Source organism: Malania oleifera, chromosome 10 (assembly GCF_029873635.1).
Source record: "Malania oleifera isolate guangnan ecotype guangnan chromosome 10, ASM2987363v1, whole genome shotgun sequence".
Classification (NCBI taxonomy): Eukaryota; Viridiplantae; Streptophyta; class Magnoliopsida; order Santalales; family Ximeniaceae; genus Malania; species Malania oleifera.
Genome location: NC_080426.1, coordinates 178,149 through 190,983, shown reverse-complemented (window position 1 = coordinate 190,983; position 12,835 = coordinate 178,149). Strand labels below are relative to the sequence as shown.

Sequence of the window (12,835 nt, the reverse complement as noted above, 5' to 3'; positions counted from 1 at the left end):
TTAGGGTTTTCTTGTCGCATTTTTTTTTATAGATTAAGGGATCCAAATAAAGAAAAATGACAAAAAAAAAAAAAGAAGGGAGCTTTCTTGTGCATTAAGTTTGAACTTTGTTTCCTTGCTTAGGTAGACAACTCCTTCAAAATAGAAAATTAATATTGGTTTGTATTTGGTTGCCTTTTATAGATATGTACATATGGCATGTGGTTTTGTGGCTTTAGATTTATCATGTTCTTTTTTTAATATCTTTTTTTGTTTTGGTCACTTTGAATGCATCTTTGATCATTGATTGGTTGTCTTAGTGTGCTTTCCTTCGCATGATTAAGTAGAATATCCCTCGATTTTAACTTGTCCACCTACATGGTATCTTGCTTAACATTAAAATACCTTAATCTGTACAACGAGAGACCTCAAGGTAGTGTCTTGTGCACGCATACGAAGATCCCAAGGTGAGCATGGTTGTCGTCTTGCACAGGGCCAACCAATATTTAATGAATGGGTAAATTCACTATAAAACATTTCCACTTGTTAAAATTCTTTAGCTTCCACTTCTGTCTTTAGTTCTCTCTTAAGCTGAACCTATTTCCCAAGATGTTGATCCTCCCATTGTTGTTCAAAAAGGTAAACTTAGTTGTACCCAACATCCAATCTCTAATTTTGTTTGTTATGACTTCTTGTCACCTTCATATAATTGTTTTGTTAGTACTTTGTCTTCAGTTGCTCTCCTAAAATCTATTTCTAAAGCCCTATCCCATTCTAGGCGGAGGAATGCAATGATTGAAAAGATGCATGCTTTGGGTGTTGGTACCTCTACCTCCTGATAAGTCTTTGGCTGGTTGTTGTTGGGTGTACATAGTAAAGGTCAACCCAAATGGTTGCATGGCTCGATTGAAGGCCAATCTTGTTTCTAAGGGATATACCCAAGTGTATGGTTTGTGTTATTCAAACACATTCTCTCAGTTGCAATACTTGCTTCAGTACGTTTATTCATCTACTTAGTCACTACTTGTCATTGACTTTATACTAGTTAGATGCGAAAATGCTTTCCTATATGGTCATCTTAAAGAGATCTATATGGGGCACAGAGCGACCACCTGGGTTTGCTGCCTAGGGGGAGTTAGGCTTAGTGTGTCAACTCTAGAGACTATTATATAGATTAAAATAGGCCCCAAGAGCATGGTTTGGTCGCATCAGTGCTGTCCTAATTGAGTTAGGCCTTCAACGATGTGCAGTGCATCACTCTATAATTTATCATCATACTCCATCTAGCAAGATTTTGTTTATTGTATATGTGTATAATATTGTGATTATTAGAGATGATGATGAAGGCATCTAGGATCTAAAGATTTTGCAACAGACTAAATTCCAGACCAAGGATTTGGGACCATCGAAGTACTTCTTGAGTAGCATCGAATATTGTATAGGAACGCTTTTGTCACATAGAAAGTATATTCTTGATCTTTTAGATGAGATTGGGCTATTGGGATCTAAAATTGTTGATACATCCATGGATCTCAATAATAAGTTAGTGCTAGATATGGGTGATTTGTTGCCTAACCTAGGATGGTAATGGAGACAAGTTGAAAAGTTGAATTATCTCATAGTCACTCGACCAAACATATTTTCACAACAAGTGTTTTGAGTCAGTTTCTTGATTATCCAAGAACAAGTCAATGGGATGCAGTAATTTGCATTTCGAGATATCTCAAAAGTGCACCAAGAAAAGGTCTCTTATATTAGGATCAGGGTCACACTCATATTCACAGATATATAAATGCAGATTGGACCAGATCGCCTTCCAACCAAACATCAACAATCAGTACTTTATCTTTGTTGGTGGTAATTTGGTTCCTTGGAAAAGCAAGAAACAAATTGCGGTGGGCATGTCAAGTGCTAAGCCAAAGTATAAGGCTATGGCCCATAATATATGTGATATTGTTTGGTTGAAGAACATGTTGGAAGAGTTGGGTTTTCCACATTCTCAGCTTATGAAGCTGATGTGAGATAATTGAGCTGCCATTCATATTGCCTCTAACTTGGTTTCATGGTTTCAAATAACGGCCGCAACCGTTACGTAACATAGTTACGTAACGATTTTTTGGGTTACCAATACCATTGCGCACTGCAAAACTGGTGGGAAGAAAAATCACGACTGTAGCAGCCGTTACGAACCACAACAATTACGTAAAGGCCACTACGACCATTACGTAACCGCTACAGGACTGTTATACCAAATATTTTATTTTATGTTTTACTTTTTCTTCTCACTTTTTCCCTTTCTTTCATAAATCATTCTCAAGGTTGCGCATGCTTGAAAAAAATTCACAACCATTACACCCGCTTCCTGTTATGTAATATCCGCTACTCCCGCTTCCCGTTACACTCGTTACAAAAACGTTCCGCTACTTGCTACTATAATCTAAAACCATGCCTAGTTCTTCCACGAGTAGACAGAGTACATTGAAGTTGATTGCCACTTTGTTCGAGAGGAACTTTTGCAGAAGCTCATTACAACCACTTACGTGAAGTCTAATTTTTAGCTTGCCACGAAAGCCTTAGGAGTTGGGCACTTGAAATTCATTATAACAAGCTAGGAGCATATGGTATCCATGCTCCAACTAGAAGGGAGTGTTAATGGTTGTCTGGTCATTGTGTGTTTTAGAGTCATGGTCTTAAATTTCGACAAAAAAGTTGAAATTTTTGGTTTCCTTGACCCTTGAAATCAAAATACCAATCGATTTCCATCTTGTATAATTTCCATCAAAAACTCAACGAATCATCCAAAATTTATCAAAATTTCAAAATTTTAGCGAAACTTGTCAAAATTTGAACCATGCAAAATGAGATTTCCTCAGAATTTAAATGAGAGATTTAGGAGTGAAGTGAAATTTCTCCCTTAAATTAATTTATTTATTTTATCGAAACAAAAGATTATTAGAAGTGTTATAGTAAATAATATTTAAATAATTTATGAATTTCATTTGTATTAACTAATTCACTAAATATGTTTAATGTACATTATCTTACAAATATGTTTGATGCACATATTATATTACAACTTCTCCACCTCATACACAGCATAGATGTATTTACTTGTAATATATTAGTCCTAAAACCTACATTATTATATCTATCAATCATTTCCAAAGCTTCACAAAAGAATTCCATGCTTTACTACTGATTTCCATTATTTCTCCATATCGAAATCAAAATTGACATTGAAATCCAATATTCTATCAAAATTTCCGTACTTTTGGAGCTTCAAATTTTGAGTCAAAATCGAAATTTAAGACCTTGGTTAGATTTATATTAGTAAATGTGAGTTAGCAAGGGTATTATAGTCATTGGCATTGTACATGAGATATATTACAAATAGAGGGAGAGACCTATCATTGAAGTGAGGTCTTTCATTTTACCCAATCATTCAACAAAACTCAAGAACAAGGGACAAAGACCCTTACCAACCTGGTCTTTTGTCTGGCTTGAGTTGTGTTTTACACCATTTGTACCCCCTTGCACAATGTCAAAAAACAATTGAGCACACTCTTCCCCAAACTGATCCATATATTGCATGTGAACATCATACTGCTCCAAAGATTCCATTCCCTCTCTTTTAGAAAAGTCCCTCTATAAATTGTGCCACGACATCCTCCTTGTCCAAATCAAAGTCAACTCTCAGCTGATCAACCAACAATTCCTTCTCAAAATTGCAAAAGCTGCTAGTCATCTTCAATATCAAAAAACCTCCTCTTCACCACCATTGTTCAAAGTAGCTTCAAATCTTTGTACATCAGCCCCTTTTGACTACTTCAGCATTCTCTCCCCTTGTATCCAGTGCATAAAACTCTTGTCCTCTAATAATACGAATCTCGAACTCCTTTTCCAATTCCCCACTGTTTAAAATAGGAGATGGCAAAAAGTCACTAGCTGAGAAAACATTCCCCCTCTTGTTGTTCAATGTAGCTCTCCCAAATTCTCCTCCTTTGCATTCATATCTCCCAAGCATTGTGCCTCTGAATCCTCTCCCTTCAACTTTGCTTGAGCGCTCTGCCCAACACAGCCTACTGAATTCTCTCCCCTTCCTCCCCCCCCCCCCCCCCCCCAAAAAAAAAAAAAAAAAGATTTCAACAACATTACCCACCTAGCCACTAAAGAAAGAAGCCAAAATCATTTTAGCCCATTTCTTTATTACTAAAGGATCTTAGATCCACCTCCCGGACAGAGTTAGAGCCAACAATATTTTTATCCTTCTAAACCCATTTACTAATGACCCTTCTCAACCCATTATGGAGTTGCCCATGTCTTCGTTCCCCATTACCATCATAAAAATCAGAAAATAATTCAAACCCACTACCAAATCACAGGAAATCATTATGTAGCAAATGGAATAACCCCCTCTCCTTGTAATCTCAGCAAACACTCTTCCCAGAGATTCTCCTTCCCTTCACAGGAAAATATCCTACTTATAGGACAAGGCAGGGAAATTTTGACAGGAAAAGGGCCAACGCTCAGCAAACCAGCAAAGAGCAAAGCAAGCGGCACCACCCTTGCGAGCACCACTTGCCATGCACGGGGCCATTGGCGATGTAAAGGGTGTTGACAAGCATTGTTGGCGTTTTCACCACCAACAGGCACTATTCCACTAGCAATACCCACTAGCCTGACCCTTTTGGGGGGCCTTCTCTCCCTCCTACTTCCTATTTTGGGCTTTGGCAAGATAGGCCAAAGTTGGCCAATAAATACCCCATCGTTGGAGGTCCAGATAAATCATCATCATGCCATTTTGCTTTCAACAACAAATCATGCTTTCTTGTGGTGAGAAACATATGACAATGACTCTTATTCACACCAAAGCGATTCATATATAACTCTAATTATGGAGCCATCCTTTAGTTCTATGGCTAAATCCATTGCTTCTATTATTATGATAGAAATCGAACAACTCATAATTTGGCATATACTACAGATTCTTACTCAACAAAATGAATAAATGCAAAAGACTTCATGCTCTACCTTCAAATAACGAAGTTGCCCCTTTATACGCAACAAGAAGTTCAAGGAGGTGAACTTTTCATTTGAGAACTCAATGCTCTCCACAACTAATTGTTCCACACTCAAAGCATCAATAGATTCATCGTTCTCGTCTTTTCTAAGGCGCAATCGTGATGTCGCCATCTTAATTTCATCATGAGCACGCAACACTTGAGCTTGAGCAGTTCCCAAGGATCTTGCATGAGCATACTCCTTCCGCATGGCCTTAACAAACCAAAAAATGGAATATATATATATATATATGAAATGCTGAAAAAATAGAATAGCAGAAGAGTTGCATGCTTATATATCAAAATAAAACATTATACAATGATGGACCTCTTTTTTTTTATAGATTAATTGATGACAGTTATTAGAATCTAAAACAAAAATAAGCAAGAAAGAAAAATAAGACAGCCAAACAATCATATCAAAAGACAACTGATCGTATTTAGTTATGGGGAAAAGCCACTTCCATTAGAAAACATTCTTCCTCACACAAATACAGAACGTGTAATCTGACTGCAAAACAAAATATAAAACTGTGTAAGTGGAATGCCAGATAGCAAAAATAGCCAGATAGCAAAAATAGTTACTGCTGGGAGCATGCTAGCCTGAATTGTTAGTAATGGCAAGTGATCACATCTAGTTACTGCCTTGCACAAATGTATGACATGTAATATTTTAATTTGATCATGAATCAAAATATAACAAATCTTTGCAGAAGGAATGCTAGGTAGCAAATAGATCCTGCTGGTTGTAGACTATCTCAAATTATAAGCAATGGTAAGGGACTTATGTGCATTAATACATGTTTAAAGCTGACTAGATATAAGTATACAAGGAGACCTGCACTAATACAAGGGGACTAGTTGCTGTGCGTCTTTATCATTATTTTCTGTTTTTTTAAAACAAGAACCACAATCATTCTCTATGGTATCAAAGCTCCAGAAGAATTTAACGGTATTTAATGAACGATTTGTAAACAAACGGACCAGCTAATTGTTGATGTTTTTTCCCATAAACAAAGAATGTATTAAAGAAAGAAAGACTACGTCAAAGAGAGGAAATAAACACAAGGAGAGCAAGATGACCTCCTGTTACAAAAGGAAAACAGCAAGAGAAAAAGGAAATAATTATAATACAACTCTAATGAAGCAAAGGAATCCAATCCTGCTGCATTTCAGGAAAACATGCCGGAAGAATTCATCCACCAAATGCCAAAGCAACATAAAAAACACCACATTAATCCAAATAAAGTTAAGAGACATCACCAAACCCTTAAAAATTCTGGCATTTCTTACCCAACCAAATAAAACCAAGTGATAGCCAGCAATGGACTGCCATCAAATCATCAAAAATAAAATAGTGCAGAAAAGCTCCAAAGAAGAGTGGCAAACCTAGTTCTCGCCAAAAATAACAAACAAATTCTACCATGGAACCCAAGAGAAAGAAAATTGTTAGAAGTTAAGAAAAATATGCGCAAGTCTTCCCAATAATAAAGCAAAGGAAAAAAAACATTGGATGACAGGGTCTTATTAGATATTTACTTCTGAAGCATATCATTAGAACTGATTTTCTCAAGGATCACAGTCCAAGTAAAAACCTCTATCTTTGAAGGACCTTATCTTTCCAAATTAAAGAATAAAAAGGGCCAGAACATTCCACATAAAAAATCTAAACCCCAAAATATTTTGTCACCCCCCAACTGGAAATAAAAAAATCAAGCAACTCAATCAAAAGTGCAAGCTGCAGTCTCTTTCAGGTTAATGTTCCTAAAAAATGAAAATCCCAAGAATGTTTGGCTTCTTGTGAGAAGAAGAAAGCAAAAGTAGGAGTTTCATGACAAGGTTACACGAGCCAAAGTAGTCACCACAATCCAACGATCCTCCTGAAAATGGATTCTCTCCTCATTACCAACTCTGTATTGAACATTAGGGAAAAACCAATGATAAATATAAGATCCAAATTTCCAAGGAATATAGTAAGTTATAAAAGTTTCCATGGACTCGAGTAATATTAACCACAATTAAGCATTCCACCATTTTTTTATAAGTCCAAACTATGAAATACCTTATGCCAAGGAGAAATAGGTTCAAAGAGGAAACAACATAACCACTTCCCCACCAAGGAAATGTCACATCTAACCTCCTGGCAACTCTCTTAAATACTTGGTCCCAAAATGAATCTACAACAAGAATGCCACCAAAGAGGACAGTTAATAAGTAATTGGCCAGGTCATCAGCATTATCCAAAGGGATGAGCATGGCATGAACACCTTTTTTGAGCTGGCAGCAAAAATAACATTCAATTTTTATATCTAAAGCTCATCCTGCAAAAAGAAGTTTCTACTATAAATGTTGCTATAAACTAGATTGCTAGTTATTCTTTCTATTGCTAGGCTACGATTATTTAAATCCATGAAAAAAGACGATTTTGGGTTCAACTTTAGTAAACTTGAATTATCTTGCTAGAGAGTTGTCTAAGGTATCAAGTGCACTATTTGCTACTACTTCATGTGCTCTTGAACTCTCCAATGGCTTGTTGAAATGGTCCAATTTCTTGTCGTTTTTCTTGCCGAAGTGTTGATTTGTTGCAAGTTTTTATATGCAACCCTATATTTGTTGTAATGTGAGAACCTAGCTTAGCTATAGGCCTCCCCCTCTATTTGTAATTTATCTCACATATATCATAATGACCATAATTAATGCAAATCTGAAATCTTTATGTAATTTACTGTTTATGACACTTGTCATCATTTATGGGTGCTAGGAGCATTTCAGTAATTTCAGCATTTGGGATTTATTTTGGTCAAATTAACTCTTAGGGGGCCATTTTCTAATATTTTCACCGGTACAATTGTGATGGGAGTTATTTTTGGTGGGGGCTTTAGAAGAGAAGTGGTTTTTAAAAAGGGTTATGCGCAAAATGGGAGTTGACTTCCCTTGCAAGCCCTGCGGTTCGTATGAGTAAGAGCCTTCGGCCACTTTTCCAAGAAGGTTTTGGGTTTTTTTCTTCGAGAAGATTTGTTTGCAAAACTCAAATCTAGACTAGCTAGGGTTGTAAAGATTTGGAGGCCTGGGTTTTGAGGACTCGACCCGTGGTGCCTACCAATCCCTCAATCGCTGCTAAAGGCATGAGAGGCAAGCAAAAAATCACCTTTAGTGCTCTGACATAGCACCAAAACAGGTATTTCTTCAAATCTTGTGTGGATTTGAGGTTTTTGCACTTGTAACTTGAAATAGAGATTGATTTAGCCTTCGCTTGATACTTCTTGACTTCTTTCTTAATTGTCTATGAAGTGTAATCTTGTAGGGTACTAATCCGAGGATAAAGTTGCTATTGTGCCTAGAAATTGTCCTATTTGCTGGCTGAAATCCACAGCAGTAATCTCTTTCACTTTTTTGAGGATTAGGTAATTATTTGAGTCAAAAAAGATTGTTAAAATACTATTAAGAAATCTCAACATTTTTTTGTAAATTTTTTCTACTATACCACACCTATTTGCATGAATCGTACCCATACTAACTCGCAACCCTACCTATAATGCACTCAATTTCCTAAATCTCTTCATACAAAGTCTGCCCCATGACCAAGTAAAGAAGGAGGGTTGCATTAGGTAGGTAATGGGCAGCATAAAACTTGTCAAATCTCCATCACATAAATTCGTTGATGCATCCCCTACAAGTGACACGTTGGACTTTATACCACCTAGGTGTAACAAAAAATACGCAAAAGAGGGCTAGGTCATTGACTCGAAATGACACGCCGTGTCAGCACTTGAGTACAGTGTCAAATATTTTGGGAGGAGGGCATGGGCTCTTGCATCTAGTGTTGTGATTGTACATCCATACTAGCTCATACTCACTAATGCACACTATAATATTCCCCTAATTAAGCTAAAGCATAGATATCATAGGCTCTTAGCTTGTTAAAATGAAGTTTACTAGGGCACCCTCCAAAGGTTTAGTGAACCAATTCGCTAGCAGATATTTGTAATAAGCTTTTGCACAAGTTTTTCCAAGTGAAATGAAGATCAATCTTAATATAATTTTTCCTCTAATAAGAAATAGTAATAGACACAATACAAATTGGCTAGGAATGTTGAAAAGCAAGTTCTTCATGTAGATTGGGCCATATCCTCGTACTCAAACTTTAGCACTTGACCACATAATCACAATGTGGTCCTCATTTTCCTAGGATATCTGGATACCATTAACAATACACATTACCCGGTTGTGAATCTTCTATCAAAAGGTGAGGTAACCTAATCTACGTATGTGTAATCCTAAACATGAGTGTGACCCCCTGATCCCAACACAAGATACCCATCCCAAATGAACCTATGAGGTAATAGCATCACAATGAATTGCTCAAGGAGAATCAAGGAACTAGCTTATAACACTCCTTGCAAAAGATAAGTTACTCAAGTGATTGTGAGGTAGTTCAACTTCCCAGCAAGTCTAATACATTGCTAAGATCAATCAATGAGTCACCCACATCTTTGCACTACTTTGGTCCTAGATCCATAGGCGTGCCAAAGGGTTTGGATCCCAATAGTTAAGTCTCTTCCAAAAGGTATAAAAGATATTTTCCTCTACATTAGCATCATCCCATACATGATCTAGATACTTCTAACTATCATCAAAAGTAATAACAATATCATCCACACACACCATCAACAAATTCCTATAGGCAATGGCAAAGTTATCTACGGAGGCCAACCGAAGCACTATCAAACAATGCTTGCAAATTCCTCTTCAAACTGTATAAGGATTTTTTTAGAAGGTTTCGCTGCCCTAAGCAACAAACTGAAGTAGTTGCTCCATATATACCTCCTCAAAAATCACCATATAAGAAAGCATTCCTCAAATGTAATTGATATAGCAACCAATAATAGCTAATGGCTAAAGAGATATGTTAGACTACTACTTTACCTAAAAGCTTAAGCGGTTAGCTTGTCGGCCAACAATGTATATCAAGCTTTAACACTCCTCCGCACGTGCAGCCCGATTGCATGTGGAGAGATAAAGACGCGATAATATCACCCATTATAGGGAATACAATAATTTTTTAAAATACCATATAATAAACAGAAGCAACAGGACTAAAACCCAGGACCTCCTGGTAACCAACTTTGATACCATGTTAGACTACCACTTTACCTAAAAACTTAAGTTGTTAGGCTGTGGGCCAACAATGTATATCAAGCTTCAACAAGATAAACAACAAAACCAATTTAAGTTTGATAACTAGGAAGAATGTGGGTTGAACTATAAACCAAAATTTCCAAATTCCTTTGGTTTTTTTTTTTTTAAATTATTTTAACAAAATGAACCGAACTACAAATTGGATTTTGTAATTCTTATGAGTAAGTTATATTATGTATCAATGCAATATACTTAATTTTTTATTCTAATATTTGTCCCACATCAGAAACTTCCTTTCTTTCCTTTCTTTTCCTTTCTTTTCTCCCAAAGAACCAAACAAATTCAAGGATTCTTGTTTCTTGAACCCTAAAATCATGAAAAAGCAATAAAGGTTTTATGGGTTGAGAAATCTTGTTTCTTCAATCAATACTCTTGGATTTTGAATCTAGAATTTAGATTGAAGAATTCTTGCAATCCTTTATTGCTTAAATATTCTTAGATTGATTTTCGTTAGCAACATCAAATTTCCTGCGGAAGAGAGGAGAATATAGCAGCTGAAGCCATAGAAAATCAAATCCTGGTTGATCCAAAACTTCATATTCATTTTCCGACTCCGACCCAACTACTCTTTGGGCAGATTGAAGAATTCTTGCAATTCCTATTCTTCAATTGATTCTCGTTACCAGCATCAATTTTCTTGCATCAAAGGGTATTTCTCAAGCAGTTGTCTTCACCTTTCTAGTTTCAGCCACCGATGAGATCTTCTTCTCTTTTGTTATTTCTTTTCTTATTATTGTTATTAAATATTTTTTTTCCAAATAGTTGGTTAGCTATGGTGATTTTTGTGTCTAGGATTTGTAGGCTTAATATTTGTTTTTTGTGTTTTTGTGTTTACATTTGCAAGTCATGGAATATAAGAAATTTTTTTTGACTTTTGCTTTTTCCAAAAAGTATTGTTGCATGGATTTTAGTCTAGCTTGGATGCACACTCAAAATTGTATGCTTTAACTTTTTTTTTTTAAATCATTGTATTGTGCGAGTAGTTTCTAGTAGTTGTCGGGTGTAACTTAGAAAACTTTCTTTGTGAAATAAGTTTTCTAGCTAACAGCCAACATAAAACTTTGTCATATCTTTTTATCACGAATTCTTACCAAAATCAGCTAGATCAAGGGAATAGACCGGGTCAGTATAAAAGGGAGAGGGTTAATAAGTTAATACAAGAAGCTAAGATAAGATTAGGAACTAGGAATATAAAGACTCTTATGAGAAAAAGTATGTAAATAGTGGAAATAATGTTTAGAAGGAAAACTAATTTAGTCTGCCTTCAAGAGACCATATGGGTAGGAGAAAAAGCCAGGGAAATTGAAAAATCAGAATTTAAACTTTGGTACACTGGGAAAGAGAAACATAAAAACAAGGTGGGTATTATTGTAAATAGAGAACTAAAAGATAATGTAATAGATGTCAAAAGAATAGGGGATGGGATCATTACAATCAAGTTAGTTTTAAGCCTAGAGATAGTGAACGACATTAGTGCATGCGCTCCCCAAATAGGCTTAGCAGAAAATCTGAAAAGACAATTTTAGGAAGATATGGATAGTATTTTACAAGAGATCCCAATGTTTGAAAATAAATCCATAGGAGCTGATTTGACTGGTCACATTGGGAAGGATAATATAGGGCATGAGAGGATACATGGACACCATGGATATGGAGATAAAAATGAGTCCGATGATACAATTTTAGATTTTGCCACATCATACAATTTGGTTATATTCAATACTTGTTTTATAAAAAGATAAGAACACAACCTAACTTTCAAGAGTGGGTATAATAAAAGTCAAATAGATATCTTCTTAACTAAGAACGCGGATCGTCTATCTTGTAAGCATTGTAAAGTTATTCCACGTGGAAGTCTAGCTACACAACATAGAGTCTTAACACTAGATACACATTAAAAAATGGAAGAGAAGTAGTATAAATCAACAAGGGAGATAATATAGTAACATTCAAAGATAAAATGAACAATGAGTATGATTAATCTGTAGGGGATAAGGTTGATGCAAATACTATTTGGAATAAAATGGAAAATTTTGTCTTAAGAATAGCAAAAAGAGGTTTTAGGGGAGTCCAAAAGAAGATACTCAAGTAGTAAAGAAAGTTGGTGGTGAAATCAAGAAGCCCAAAAAGCTGTTAAGACAAAAAGAAATTGGTATGAAATATGGCAAAATTGTAGAAATACAAAAAATCTTGAAAAATATAAAGAAGCGAGAAAAAATGCAAAAAAGACATCAATAAAGCTAAACATAGAGCTTATGATACTTTATATACTAAGCTAGAGATAAAAAAAGGAGAAAAAGACATTTATAGACTTGCTAGAGCTAGAGAAAGAAAATGCAAAGATTTAGGTTTTGTAAAATGTATAGAGGACGAGAATGATAATGTCTTAATTAGAGAAGAAAAACATAAAAGAAAGGTGGCAGAGATACTTTGATAAGTTGTTCAATGAAAACCAAAATGAAAGATTGAGCTTGGAAATGACAAATGGAGAGAAGAATAAAAATAGGAGATTTATTCGTAAAATTAGAGTCCTAGAAGTTAAGATGACATTGAAAAAGATGAAAAGTGAGAAATCCATAGGACTAGATAAAATACCA

The 12,835-nt window shown here is 35.6% G+C and overlaps 1 protein-coding gene across 4 annotated transcripts in view; it reads right to left on the bottom strand.

Annotated features, from left to right (window-relative positions):
- The window catches only part of LOC131166357 (uncharacterized), a 168,453-nt gene that overhangs the window by 58,629 nt on the left and 96,989 nt on the right, over positions 1-12,835 (bottom strand). For all 4 annotated transcript variants that reach the window (XM_058124829.1, XM_058124830.1, XM_058124832.1 and 1 more), the window contains one exon: positions 5,011-5,253. In XM_058124829.1, the coding sequence (XP_057980812.1) occupies positions 5,011-5,253 (243 nt within the window). The remainder of the gene's footprint in view (positions 1-5,010; positions 5,254-12,835) is intronic.